Source organism: Mastigoproctus giganteus, chromosome 7, assembly GCF_048544385.1.
Source record: "Mastigoproctus giganteus isolate SK-2022 chromosome 7, ASM4854438v1, whole genome shotgun sequence".
Lineage (NCBI taxonomy): Eukaryota > Metazoa > Arthropoda > Arachnida > Uropygi > Thelyphonidae > Mastigoproctus > Mastigoproctus giganteus.
Window position 1 is genome coordinate 68,070,010 of NC_143581.1, and position 15,778 is coordinate 68,085,787.

The window sequence follows — 15,778 nt, forward strand, 5'->3', positions numbered from 1 at the left end:
TTAACAACAATTGAACTGTTTAACAACTTGTAATAACAATTGAACTGTTTAACAATTTGTAAACAATAACTGAACTGCTTAACAATTCTTTAACAACAACTGAACCGATTAACAATTGTTAACAATTGAGTTATTAAACAGCTCAATTGTTTAACAATTGAGCTGTTTAATAACTGAACTGTTTAACAACAATTGACCTGTTTGACAACTGTTTAACAACAATTGAACTGTTTGACAACTGTTTAACAACAATTGAACTGTTTGACAACTGTTTAACAACAATTGAACTGTTTGACAATCGTTTAACAATTGATTGCATATTCCCAGTAAGGGCTAATCACATTTGCATGTGTTTCCATTGTTAGAAATTTTAAACCCTGTTTTATACGTGGTTGCAAACTTCATGATCTATCGGATAAATTAATTCATTATTCACTTTTAAACACTTCACTACAACGAATTTATATAATGAAACAAATATTACAAAGATGTTTTCTTGAATAATTCTCAAATTGAAGGGCTGCATTAAAATGCTGAAAAAGTCAAAATTTCAGTCAAATAGAAAACGCAGTATAGAGACTCACCTTCATTGCAACCATTCCTCTTTCTTCAATAACGTACCCTCCTAAATGTTCTAAATAGTCCTTACACGCCGAACTAATGTGTATTTTCAAAGCTATTGAAAAGAATCAAAAAAATAAATGAGTTTCGAAAATTAATTTTAAAAAATATTATAGTGGTGCCATCTAGTGTTAAGTGAAAACATGAAATTTAAAAATTATTTCCTTCATTAAAATCGATTGAAGGAAAATGAATAAATTTAGCTTGTAAATCGTTATAGATTCTGTAAATTGAAAATATGATGGGGTCGATCCAGAGTATAAATAGAAAATATACTTATTATAATACAGAAAATATACACTGAGTGATCACTGAATTATGACTACCTATCTAATACTTCGTACGTCCTCCTTTTTCCCTCAGTACAGCAGCTATCCGACGTGCCATTGATTCAAGAAGATATCGGAAGCGTTCGGGAGGTATGGTCAACCAAGCTGTATGTAATACGGTCAGCAATGCAGGTATGGAGGTGATTGGTGTATCCAGACGCCTGATATGCCTTTCCATAGTGTCCCACAAGTGCTCTATGGAATCTATATCGGTGGAGTTCGGAGGCCAATCGATATGCTGGAAGTCAGAACTGTGTTCCTCAAACCATTCCTGCACAACAAGTGCCCGATGGCTCGGCGCATTGTCATCTTGGAAGACACCATCGCCATTCGGGAAAAAGTTTAACATAGCGGGGTGTACACAGTCAGCAAGCAGTTGACGATAGCGGAGACCAGTGATACGTTGTTCCACATGCACCAGGGGTCCAAGTTCCTGGCAGTGAAACATTCCCCACACCATACAACCGCCTCCACCGGCATGCACTTTTGATACCGTGCATGATGGATCAAGAGCGTCATGTTGTTGACGCCAAATCTGTACACGACTATCAGGTGTGGAGTAAGTAATGTGACTCATCCGACCAGCACACCTTCTTCCAGTCTTCTAACGTCCAACTTGCATGCTCTTTGCACCAGGCGAGTCTTTTACGCCGATGAACCTTGGTTAGGAGAGGATGCCGTAGGGGTCGTCTGCTGGTATAACCCATACGTGTGAGCGTGCGACGCATGGCCATGCCAGATGTTGTTCCGGGTTGGCTCATGTTGGATTGGGTAGTCAACTCTTCGACAGTGCTGCGCCCGTTCGCGTCGTCGGACCGGGCGCTCACCTCTAACATAAACCTTTCTGTGACCTTGGCAGTTTTGCCGTCGGGTCGTTATTTGCCATTTTGAAGCCAGTCCTGGTACACAAACTACAGCGGCTCTCGAGCACCCCAGCAGTTCAGCCGTTTGAGAAATCGAGGCACCAGCTCGTCGGAGCACCCACAATCTGTCCCTTATCAAAGTCCGATAAATCCTTCCTTTTACCCATCACGCTCGGAATTTTACTACCTACTGAACCACTGACACCTTATCTATGCCTACGTAGGTCGATTTACTCCGCACTTCACATAGTCAACGGGTCGCATTCATTTTTCATAGGGGTGGTCATAATTCAGTGATCACTCAGTGTATAATTATCATTTTACGATTTTATTACGTTTCTCTTACCTTCTCCGTTTGACTCCATCCTGGATGCCGTATTTACAGTATCGCCAAATAAACAGTACCTTGGCATTGTGAGACCAACTACTCCAGCAACTACAGGCCCTGAAAAAAAGTAAAAGATACCGGCAGTTATATATATGGCTTCGACTACATCGTTTGTTTTCATAAATTAAATTCACGAGTGCGTAGGGAAGGATGCAAATGAATTTTCTCTTACCCGTGTGAATTCCGATCCTGAGTTTTAACATCTGGGCTGGTCTGTGGCGAATCTTGAAACTCTTGATGAATTCCAGCAGTTCCAAAGCCATGGATGCGATCTCACTGGCGTGGAAATCTCCATTTCTGATTGGCAGACCACTTACTACCATGTAAGCATCTCCTATCGTTTCCACTTTGTACACATTGTACAGGCTGATGATGTCATCGAACTCGGTGTACAGATCGTTAAGAAAGTTGACAACCTAAAGAAAATGACATCAAAGATGAGATAAAATAACTGACGATACATAACTTTAGTTTCTTGCATTATTTCAACTTAATTCTGTTATATGCATTATAAATATTGGTATTAACGGTTCTCAAGCATCACTTATATGTCTGTACAAGTGCGTGTTCACAGATCGATGTATATGCTATGTGAGATGAAAAATCTGCAGTAACTCATAGAGGAACCCTACATCCTTCAGCTGAGATCGGCTAACTACAGACGCGAATGAAAAGACTTTAGAAATTGCTCTAGTGGTCGATGAGATTCGAACCCAGACCTCTCCAAACGAGTGGCACATAGCGACGTATCTTGCCCATTAGGCATGGAAGGCTCTGAAATGAAAAGGTTCTCAAAGTTTTTACGTAGGTAGTGGCAAATCCACTATAATCATGGAATTCGCCACCGCAGTCTGCAAGCATAGAAAGAATGGAGTCTAACATCGACAAGGTCTTCTGGGAAATGGGTCAACAGTTGGATATTCCCTTTTCCCAGCTAGGGGATCTCAGCACCTTAATTTAGGGTATTGTAACTTAGAAGAAATAGCAAATGTCTCTTCTTAAGTGAAATATTTTCCTTATCGGCTGGACTATGAGATCCAGTTGATGCCATTTTTAAGATATTCCCAAATATAGACAGAGAAAATCATCGAAAATCAACCTCACTTAACTGGAGGGTTTTATGTGGCATGTCAGATTAGAACCTAATGTCTGCAATGCCAGCAGACAATGGACACAATAGGCCTCCTAGTCATTGACATTGGAAAGTGCAAATAACAATGTAATCCGCTTTAGAAAATCTCTCAAAAAGCCAATAGAGAGAAGAGACCTCTTTTACATCAAAGACTATTGGTCGCAGTAATAAACCACCTCCAAAATAAATCGAGTTACGACGGATCAATTATTAGGCAGGTTACACCACATACAGATTTAGGTCAAACGTACCGACCTCCTTATCAACGCCACAGGGGAAAAAGAAACTGCCGTATTACGGTTAAAAGAGAACAACCTCATTCACCCGTTGGTATTATGTTCATAAATTACTGTTTTTCTAGTCGGTTTTGTTGAACGAAAACCACCCGTTTCTGGGGGCTTTGCTATCCACGCCAGAGAGCGACTGCCTCGGCCACGGAGTGAAAAAAAGCTCATAAAATTTCGGATCATTAACGGGATTCGAACGTGGGCCTTTTCCACCCGGAATGGGGACGACGGTGATTATAAATACTCTACTCTCAAGGACATACCAGATGAACAACAACCCATACCACTTTACGCATTCACCATTTTGTCATCAGCATCAAAAACGTACTTCAGAAAAGTGCTGGAATATTGGCTTCTGAAATGATTCAACAAGCTCGCGAGAAATCAGTTCTCTTTATCAAGGGCTGTACTGGATGCAAAACGTAGAAATTTCATGGAACCAGAAGACTGTTGTTGCTAACGTTCTGAAGATTACCACATCAGAGGTAAAGGGAAGGGTTTTTGTTTTCGTAAAGGCGACTATGATGGTCTGAGACAGTATTTAAATTCTATACAGTGGGACCAACTGATGATGTTACCAACAGCAAACTCAAAATGGGAAGCATTCAAGGAACTAATCTTGGAGGCTACCAGGCTTTACATACCAACTAAGAAATATTGTTCAAGGTTTAGGCCTAAATGGTTGTCAGATGAACTAATGAGACATGTGGCAGAGAAGAAAAATGCATGGGATACATACAAATTAATGGGTGACATGGAAGCCTATGATAGATATAAGTTGGTCTGTAACCAAGTCACAAAGGAGATTAGGCAGGCAAAGGCAGACTATGAAAAATCCTTGGCAAAGGATGCAAAGAAAAACAGAAAAGAGTTTTTTACATACTTGAACTCGAAAAGGAAAGGGATGAATCAGATTGGTCCACTGGATATTGATGGTTCAACAGTTGAGGATCCTGCTCAGGTGGCTAACAATCTAAACGAGTATTTTGCATCTACATTCACGCATGAGGAGTTATTCAGGAAGGAGAATGATGTAGGTAAAGTAAACATTGGCAGTGAGCTGGATGATTTTGTAATAACTGAGAGGAAAGTGGAGGAGAGATTGTTGAGGATAAACATAAAAAAGGCACCTGGGGTGGATGGGATCTATCCAGTTATATTAAAGGAGGCAGCAAAGGAAGTATGCAAACCCCTAGCCATAATTATGAGAGCTTCTTTGGACTCAGGGGAGGTGCCCATAGACTGGAGATGTGCAGATGTAACCCCAATTCACAAAGGAGGATCAAAGGCTGACACAAGTAATTATAGACCTGTTAGTTTAACTTCTGTTCCAGGTAAATTAATGGAGGCACTGGTTAAAGAAGCACTGCAGGATCATCTAGACAAGAATTCAGTTATAGCTCAGACGCAGCATGGTTTTGTTAAGGGCAGGTCTTGCCTGACCAATTTGATTGGATACTATGATGTAGTCACAAAAGAACTGGATGCAGGGAATAACTTTGATATTATATACTTGGATCTTAGAAAGGCTTTTGATACTGTTGCACATGGAAAACTGCTGCACAAATTGGAGCAGTGTGGCATTGGAGGCAAATTGCTGCTATGGATAAGGGGATGGTTGAGTGGCAGAAGACAGAGAGTGGTAATCAATGGACACTGCTCATCGTGGACTGATGTTATTAGTGGAGTTCCTCAAGGTTCAGTGTTGGGTCCGTTGTTGTTTTCGGTGTTTATGAATGATATTGATGATGGGATATCAAGTTTAATGTCCAAGTTTGCAGATGATACAAAGGTTGGCAGGGTCGTTAAGGACAATACTGACGCTATGCTGCTGCAACAGGATCTGGAAAGGTTGAACAGATGGGCTGAGAGGTGGCAAATGAGGTTTAACATCGACAAATGTAAAGTGCTGCATATGGGAAACAGTAACCCCAGAGCAACGTATCAACTCTGCGGTACTACACTGACAGTGGTGGAGAATGAAAAGGACCTGGGGGTAATTGTGCAGGCAGATATGAAGTTCTCTGAGCAGTGCAGACGAGCTGCAAGAGTAGCGCATGGTGTCTTGTCAATGATATACAGGAATTTTTCTAGCAGGGATAAGGAGGTGATTATTCCCTTGTATAAGGCAATGGTAAGGCCACATCTTGAGTACTGTATACAGGTCTGGAGGCCTCATTTCAAGAAGGATGTAGAGCTGCTGGAACGGGTACAGAGAAGGGCAACAAGATTAGTAAATGGAACAAAGGGTTGCTCTTACGAAGAAAGGCTTAAGTTTTGCAAATTACAGAGTCTGGAGACTAGGCACCGGCGAGGTGATCTGATAGAGGTGTATAAGGCTTTGAATGGTTTGAGCATGCTCAATGCCAATGGGATTCTTCATCTTTCTCAGAATAATCACCTCAGAGGGCATAAATTCAAATTGAGGAAGGACGGATGTCGGATAGATGTGCGGAAATTTGCCTTTGGCCAGCGGGTGGTTGGTTGGTGGAACCGACTTCCATCACTTGTTGTTGAAGTTGATAGCCTAAACAAATTTAAAGCTCAACTGGACAGGTATTTCGAACGAACGGAGGGGTGAAATGGGAGTGGTGTGTTTTTTTTTTTTTTTTTTGGCTGATGCTGAATAAGCTTGCTTTCTTGCATCATATGCCTCTGCTAATGCTAATGCTAATCAAGGGCTGTACTGGATGCAAAACGTAGAAATTTCATGGAACCAGAAGACTGTTGTTGCTAACGTTCTGAAGATTACCACACTCATCGCGGGAAGACTGGATGCACTACTCACAATACGACTAAATACTTCATCAGGTCCAAGGAACCGCCCTCGCTGGTAACAGTTGATATAGTCATTGCTTTCCCTACACTGGCGTAAAAGATCAGAGTTCAAATTCGGTCAATGACAAGAGGAAATTTTATGGGCTTTTCGTTTAGAAAACGGGAAAATCAATCACGTAATACATGCATTTTACAGACACGTTTACAGACTCCTCATAGCCTTAGTTTCTTTGGGGCATAACACATATTATCAAAGAACCAAATCAGGTGGAGATTGGGGTTCTTAGATATGATAAAGTAGTTAGCCCAGTCAGTGAAGTTTCTGACAAAGACATATGGAAACTTGAGGATTATTCCGAAAAAAGAGGTTCAAAATTCCCAAATTTGATTGTCAGGGTAGTTTGGCATCCTTTACGATGGAAGATCTAACATTTGTCCATCATCAAACGAATTATACGATAAAACCCTCTGCGATATGGTCATTAATTCCAGGACTAACAGGGACAAGGGACCAGTAGGATGGGCAAACCATATATTACCGAGATGTTAAGAGTGGTTTTAAATCCTTTCACCATCTTAAAAGCTATCTTCCTAATGAAACTGCAATTTCGTTCCATAAATACATCTGATTATAGAATGTACTTTATCTATACGTGGGATTTATGTTTACAATTCATTAATTAATATTAATGACTCCATTGTTAAGTCTATGACAGAAGTAGTATTAGTAGGGTTTTAAGGAGCATTAGCGACTAAGGCCATACTGCTTCGTGAATATTGTCTGTAAATGGCGTGTGTTCAGTGGTCAATTTTCTGTTTGCTGGATGAAAAACCATTCTCCCTAACTCGGCCACGCTGTGAAAAATACCCATAAAAATTCCTCGCGTCATCGACAGGATTCGAACTCGGATCTTTTCCACCGGGTGTGGGGAGGACGGCGGTTCTACCAACTGTGCTACCAACGAGGACTACTTGGGGCAGTGCACTACTTGGTTACGAAGTCCCTTGTTGTAAACGAACATTAACTGTAATGTCAAAGTTATGCAAATTAGAAAGCACGTATCCTAGGTTCGCTAATTGCTATTGTGGGTTCCATCCTTGTCTTTTAATTCCATTTGTTTTAATTCCTTAACTTGTATTAACATGTTATAATTCATTATGAGCAAACAAAATCCGACCAACCACTTATAATTTTACATAATGTTAGAACTTGTGTGCCTGTTTTCAAGCTGTTGAAAGTGCGCGAGTTGTTATACAGTTTTCAGTCTCACCTGAGTATTTAAATCTTCGTGAGATTTCCTTCTGAAAAGCGACTCTGATTAAGACTTCTCGAATTAGAGCTTAAGGGGAAAAAAAAGTCGATAAACGGAATGTAAGAAAGGAATCTTTCCAGAGAAGAAATCTTAAGATTTCTTTCGTTTCAACAAAGGTAGCTGCGCGTATTTGTAGAAGGTCAAAGTAAACTCATTTGGGAAAGACAAAGATGGAGGTGAACAAACAACCACACGGTTCATTAAGTCATTTCAGAGTAAAATAAGAACGGTCTTAAGGAGGATTACGCAGGCGAGACAAACATCAGAAGGCATAAGCAGAGCCATTAATTGAAAAGAAAATTCAGTGTTTGAAGTGCAGTCTCTGGAGGAAACTCAGTGGTTTTTCTGGAGAAGCTTAATCATTTCATTAACAGGATTAGTTCTTCGGGAGATCCCAGTCAAGTAACGAGAAAATTCGATTTTCAGTTATAATGTGAGGCTTATTTTTAGCACGTTGATTAACCTCATGGGGAATGTATTTGGACATTGTGAGTGAACACGGTGACGCCTTCAAAATATATTTAAAATTGCTAAAACAACACGATTATGGAAATGGAAAATGGGAGTCCTTACCTCCATGGGAGTGCTAGATGCCGACATCTCTGTAAAACCCACAATATCGCTGAAGTATATCGTAACTGCGTCAAAAGATTCAGGTACAACTCCTTCACCCCTCATGAGCTGGGCAGCAACTGACCTGCAAGAAAAAAAAAGTCCAAAATATTACGCAAAAAGGATGAGTTAATAATTGGACATCAATCCACACACAGATCTTAATATAGATGTAAGAAAACTATCATCCTACAGTTTCTTACTTTATATTTAAAATTTAATTTAATATATACTTTTTATTTATATAATTTCATTCTTTGTTTCACTAAGGGTCGTGCCACAGAATATGGATGACAGAAAGCAGAAAACATAACCGAAGAAAGGAAAGAAAAAATACTCCGAAAAGGGAAAGAAAAATACTCCGAAAAGCCCTTCACAAAGGTTTCTGTGATGTGTACGATATTTATCGTTACCCTAAGGAATTCCTGTATGTTTGTGACCTCATCTACCGCCCGTTAACAGCAGCGGGGTTAGAGAGAAACAGTGACGTCATCAAGAGGCCCTAAATTCTCTGGTGGAAACATTACCCATAAGTCTGCGTGTGTGCTGTTGTACGGCTGATTTCACATTTTCACTGTGCAACTCTAACATAACCGTGACCGGAAGAATAATATGCGAAGTGTGCACGTATATTTAAAATGCATGATCGTAAAAGTATGCTGAGTTTATCTTACTTTGGAAGCATGCGATGTAGTAAGGCCTCCGTCTTTTTCTTTTCTTCTAGAAGTTGTGCGGTCCTTTCGTCCACCAACTCCTCCAAATTGTTGGCGTACTTCTCCATCATGGCCATCATGTTATCCATGATGTTGGACTTCCTAGAAAATAATAAAAAAATCATTTACAACGAAATCTATTTCAATGCTTACCTTATTAGTTTATTTAGAGATCGCAATTTATAGATCAACTGTGTATTATCAATAAGTATAAGAATCGGTGTAGAGCAGAAGAGGAAAATTCTTGGAACGAGCTCGATTGTAAGTGACCTTTAGCGTATTTGGAGGTTTTCTTTGAAACGAAGAGACATCCAAATCCGCGTATTGTGCATAGTTTGCCTAAGACCTCATTGTCTGTCCACATTGAGATGTAAATAACCTTTGAATTTAAATGCTGATGCAGGTAAAATGTCGTTGTTATGGAAATAGGTATATGCTAATGTTCCGAGTGTTGACATCCCTGTCTTACCGGAGAGAAAAATCAACAAAATATCACGGAGCATGCCGCCGTCGCGGTCGCAAAGAGCGGAGTTGTGTGTGGGCTTTCTCTCTATTGACGGTGTACACAAACGATGAAAATTTGAAATTTTTTAGAATAAAAACTGTTAAACTTATTTTTATAGATGGAAGCTGAGAAGCAATTTATTTATAGTGCCTTCTTATTTCATATTGTCATTTATCCAATATTACGTGTTTCAGACAGAACGTAATTCAACTAGAAACAATAGTGCAAACTTACTTTTTGGCACATTGCCATGATGCTCTGAGATCAGTTAAATACCATAAAATCAGCTTTTAGGTGATCACGTGATGCTAAAGTTGAAACAATGATAGAAACTTACTTTTTGGCACATTGCCATGATGCCCAGAAATCAGTAAAATATCATAAAATCAGCTTCTATGTGTTCACGTGATGGTCAAGTTGAAACAATGGTAGAAACTTACTTTTTTGGCACATTGCCATGATGTTCTAAAATCAGTTAAATATCATAAAATCAGCTTTTAGGTGATCACGCGATGGTCAATTTGAAAAAATGCCACACACTTACCACGCGCCACACTTCTGGCACATTTCCAAAAGCAACTAACATGTAGTTCTGAAATCGTTATTTCTTTTCCACAAAAATGAACTTCTCGGTTATGGCGTATATTTTTAAACTGTCAGTTCCACAGATGGCGCTACGAACATAGAAATCCATAACGATCAAACATAACTCTGCTTTAGCACCTCGTGCAGTAAGCCGGCTAGCTAATCCAACTTTCTCCATTTCATCGGATAAATCACAATCCGTTTACATTCTTCCTAACCATCTCTCAGTTATTCAAGTTATAATTGGCGTTGTTATAGCAACAGTATCCCTTAATGCTGCCATTTGTAGGAAGAATCTGTCCGAGAAATTATGCTTTGTGGACAGCCTCAAGAAGTTACGATCTGCTGGGTACCCGGGTGGGTGTTGCGCGAGGTACCTTTTCTTTCTAAGACAATGTTTTGTTTAGTCGGTGGTGTAAAAGTTTTGCGTCGTTGTCATGGTGACCGAGAGAACAACAGGATCGCGTTTATTTAAGATGTATTACAAATCATTGCCTTCAACAAGACATGCTATTCGTAAACAAAAATTTAAAACTAATGATTTCATTTCGGTTATAGTTTGGCAATAAATAAATATACACTCAGCTTTAATAATTAATAATTTTAGAAATATATGAAATAAAACAATGATAGAGCCTTGGAAATATATGTAATGAAATTGCTTTAAAGGAAAGAAATAAAAAAAAAAAAAGAACATTTAAAAAAAATAAATAAATAAGCAAATAAACAAAGAAAAAAACTGCCTAGCCATTTTATTATGTAAATAATTTGAATGCAAAGTTTGCTTTTGATTGGACAAAGAACAGCTAATCCATATATCTGTGCGTTCTCAATGGTGGCAAATTTAAAGCAGACGAATGATGTGTTGAATAATAGAAAGTGATGAAGAACAGTTATCAAACACACCTGAACGTAAATTAATAGAATAGAATCCTTAACTGCAGTATAAGGTGTATAAAGTTATTGTACTTTAAACGCTTTCCTGTACATATGTGTACAAACTCATTGCCTACATAAGATGACTCACAATCTACATCGTCTTAGATGTCATAACAAGTTCATAAAAACGTCAAACATGAAATCATCAAAATATTAAAAATAAATAAGCAAATAAACAAAAAAAAAAAAAAAACTGCCTGGCCAATTTGTTATGTAAATAATTTGAATACAAAGTTTGCTTTTGATTGGACAAAGAACAGCTAATCCACACATCTGTGCGTTCTCAATGCTGGCAAATTTAAAGCAGACGAATGATGTAGTGAATAATTGTAAGTGATGAAGAACAGTTATCAAACACCTCTAAACGTAAATTAATTATGATATTTAAGACTTGTACACACATGTACAGTGAGCTTGTACATGTGTGTACAAGCTCACTGCCTACGTAAGCTGACATCACAATGTACATCGTCTTAAATATCATAATAAGATAATAAAAACATCAAACGTGAAGTCATCAAAATATTAAAAATAAATAAGCAAATAAACAAATAAAAAAAACGGCCTCTCCAATTTATTCTGTCAATAATTCGAATACAAAGCTTGCTTTTCATTGGATAAAGAACAGCTAATACACACATCCGTGCGTTCTCAGTGCCGGCAAATTTAAAGCAGACGAATGATGTAGTGAATAATAGTAAGTGATGAAGAGCAGCTAGATAACACCTCTAAACGTAAATTAATAGAACTTAATCGCAGTATAAGATGTACGCAGCAATTGTACTTTAAACGCCTTCCTGTACATACGTGTAAAAGCTCACTGCCTACGTAAGTTGACATCACGATCTACATCGTCTTAAATATCATAATAAGATCATAAAAAACATCAAACATGAAGTCATCAAAATATTTAAAAAATAAACAAATAAAGCGCAATATTTATTTATACTGATTTTATATTCATTAATAGGCGATTGTACACAACTGTTAAAAAAACATTGAAAAACCACGGGTAGTTTACTAATAAAAAAAAAAAAAAAAACATAAAAAAATTTCCAGCGACTTACATTCCTTGCCTCATCTTCTGCAGTCTTTCTCTGATATGTCTAAAATCCGGTCTGAGCTCTGGTCTTTCTTGCCAGGCGTCTCGCATAGTCTGTAGTACGTAGTCTTGACACTCCAACTCCGACAAGTCGGGGCGAAATGGCTCGGCGACGTCACAGGGGCACTGTTTCACTCGGTAAACGATATCTAAAGGCAGAAAACACACACACCTGCAAATTAGAGAGGTTCCCGATACAATATCGCAGTGGCATTGATCACCAGCGCGAGCAGTCTGTGCGTGTGTGTTTGTGTACGCGTTAACAAGAGAAGGTTAACTACTTCTCACACATTTGTTGTAGCGCGCTTCACTGGATCCGATGGCGCAGGGGGGCAGTGATGTGGCCATCAATGAAGTCCGTGTCCAAGTGTCCTTAGTAAGATGAGATGCCCCGAACAGGCTCGCGACGTGGGTGTGTGAAAAACCCACCAAGCCTGTGGGAGATCGACAAAAAATGCTTCCGTCAACAGGCTCTTGGCCGGGACGTAGTAAGGCTAGTCTGCGCCAAATGTCACGTATCTTGATGCATTTTTTTCTACGTTTCCTCTGTCGTGAGTCAAAGAGCTAATGACTGACTCAAAACAGCCAGCAGACGTCGCTAAAGAAACACTCCAAAGCATCCCTTCTAGTTTTTTTCTTTTCTTTTCTTTTCTTTTTTACCACCGACTTCCGATTGACTAATAAGGCAAGCTACTAATTGCCTTAAAATTAAGCGAAAGATCTATAAAGCAAACCGGAAGCCAACGATAAGATCTTATTAAAATTTAGGTATATTTGAAAAGGAAGAACACATGTGCCGGAAATGACGCAATCTTGTTTAGTTAATAAATTTCCGTTTCTATTAATGTCCCTCGCTTCACGAACGAATAGGAAGATTGAAACAAAAAAATAACGAACTCGTTTTATCATTGAGAGTAAACAGAGAAATTATTGCTTAAAAACCAAGCACGTTAATTGAAGTACTTTTAATTAGAGTTTAACAACAATATTTTAAACAGAACTCGACTTAGAATTATATATTTATGTATTTTGAAGTAGTTTCATTATTACGTGGGTATACGCGATCTGTTTATATAAAATCAACCACATCAGTTTACATAAGTATATCAAGAAGAAAAACGAATTCTTTTTTTATTTGACCTCTTTAGTGTAGAGATCAAATACACTACGAAGCTGGCGATACAGTATAAAATCTTAAATAGGTCATATCTTGTGACACACAGACGCACAACTTAAAAAAACTGAAGATTATTAAAATCTTAAAATTAAAAACATACGAGGATCACTCAGCAAGTTATACAACTCAGTCATAGCGTAATTTATTTTTCTCTCAATATTCAATCCCCGTTGAATTCAATACATATCCTCTTCTCATTTTCGGATTAGATGGCTTTCGGAAAAAGCCATCTACAATTTCTTTGAGATTGTCATCACTTGAGGATTGATATCAAAGAAAGGATTTCTGAACAGGAAATAATAACTGGGGGACCAGGAACCTGCAACACTTCGTGTCAATTTCCCTCTTCTCTGTTTAAAAAAAGAACAAAAAGGTCCCCCCCCCTCTTAAATTTTTCTGAAGAGCAGCGTAGGTATCTCCTATATTTGTACTCCATCAAAAGAATTCTTTCCATAAAAAACGATGGCTGTGATGTTCCCAGTCTAGAGTTGAATCCGGAATTTTTGAGAGGTGGTATCCCATGGTGGACCTAAAAGAAAACCTGGAAGACAACACATTTCAGGAGTTCGTGGGTAGTAAATGGATGACCATTGCACAAAACAGAAGAAACTGGAAAGTTGGTGGAGAGGCCTTCATCCTGCAGTGGATTGAAAACGGCTGATAATGATGACCCAGGTGTTTCCTGTCAGTGGACCCCTGTTTTGTTTCTGAATCACAGAATCACAGGATGAATCCACACCATTTCTGCAGCTATAGACACTTTAATACGTCTATCATACATAACTGGTGCTGACTGGAGTTCATCTATGGATCCTCGACTCCATTTAAACTGCTTAGATCAAAATTTTGTCTGGGACTCACAAGGGATAGCATCACCATATACGGCTCTCATGAGTTCTTGAATAACGTTTGGTCCATTCTCTTCTTTTAGCAAAAATTTGATGAGAACCCAATGCACTAATTTCATAAAGTCCATGGGTTGGCAATTTTAAATATCTTCTGTTCTTTTGAACTTTATAGTATTAAGCTGAACCCGCTCAAATAAAATATATACATTTATGAGAATGCGATAGAAAAAACGTTCTTGTTTATACTGCGGCACGACCACCAGGTGACAGAAGTTTACAATAAATCATGAATACAATAGTTAATCGTATTTAGCAGTCACGGGCTTAAACCACGGTCCATTCAGAGAGCGTGTGCTACTGCACTTTCGCTCTTGACCACTCGGCTACAGTTTATATATATCAAAAACAGAAAGGAAAGTCGAGTTTGTTTTATTGATGCTTCCATATGATCAGCCTAATTTCGGAGCACTATAATAAGCATCCAGCATCAATTCGACAGGACCATAATATACACTACGATATTACAAATGATTTATCACCACCGACGTTTCAAGAAGAATTACAAATTCTCATCATCAGAGTGAAAATATGAATTTTTGACCATTCTCATTAGTTAATAATAACGTATTGAATCTAATAACGAAATAAAACTGCGTATATTCTGAACACGCTGTTGGTTGAGTATACAAACGCTGTATGTTGAGAAAACAACGCGCCATTGGTTCTCACTGAACTTTGTCGTTCAATGACCACCCGTAGTCCCTTGGGGAGTATGGGAGGACGTTGCTCAACTACGCCTCGCCGTTCTTGTTTTCCGGTGGATGCACGAGGCGCAAAGCAAAAATAGGAGACGTAGTTGTCTGATCTTAAGATATCTGTGTCGCCCATTTACGTATTTGCCGGTGTACGCTGTTTTTAAGGGCCGCATTCATTCATAGCTAATTGGTCGTTTACTGTGTAATTTACCTACTAATGAGAATACGAAGGGAAAAAAACAATTAAAAAAAAAAGGAAATTGGAAGCGGGAAGTCTAAAACGAAGATGTTTCTTAGAACCACAGGGGTGTGTAGACTGTGTTTAGCGTAATTAGATTTACCCACTTGGTCCAAAAACCTTCTCATACTCTACAACTCAGCGATGACCTTCAATTATCATTTATTAGTGTTAAACGTCTTGTCATTAAGAAAGCCGACTTCTCTGTCAAAGCTAAGGAATGTTCATTTTATACTGTCGAGTATTTTTTTCCATCGCTCTCTGCATTCCCTTTTGGCGACAAATCGACTCCTGATGATGTGAGATAGACATCGCTGTCTCGTGTCAGATTCTGTTTTTCCCCTTCCCCAAACTGTTGTGGGTTCTTTAAATCACAACGGAAGTTTGTAGTCGTGGAAAGATTGAAAAAAAAAAAAAAAGAGGGGAGAAGAAAAAAAAAAGAACATTAAATAAAGAAAGAAATGTCTGTTGAAGATTTGTAATAGGTGGTAAATTTTTAACATCAAATGGTGAGGAAAAATATTCAAAAAATGAGCTCCAGAAATGTTTTTTGCCTTTCATGGTGATATTCCCAACTGTGTGCACTTCGCTAA

The 15,778-nt window shown here is 38.6% G+C and overlaps 1 protein-coding gene across 1 annotated transcript in view; it reads right to left on the reverse strand.

Moving 5' to 3' along the window:
* The window catches only part of LOC150082981 (uncharacterized), a 196,191-nt gene that overhangs the window by 2,459 nt on the left and 177,954 nt on the right, over positions 1-15,778 (reverse strand). Inside the window, exons 31-36 of the mRNA XM_090378342.1 lie at positions 12,133-12,272; positions 8,998-9,138; positions 8,285-8,408; positions 2,374-2,617; positions 2,160-2,258; positions 585-676 (exon numbers count right to left, since the gene is read on the reverse strand). Coding sequence (XP_090234468.1) covers positions 585-676; positions 2,160-2,258; positions 2,374-2,617; positions 8,285-8,408; positions 8,998-9,138; positions 12,133-12,272 — 840 coding nt within the window. The remainder of the gene's footprint in view (positions 1-584; positions 677-2,159; positions 2,259-2,373; positions 2,618-8,284; positions 8,409-8,997; positions 9,139-12,132; positions 12,273-15,778) is intronic.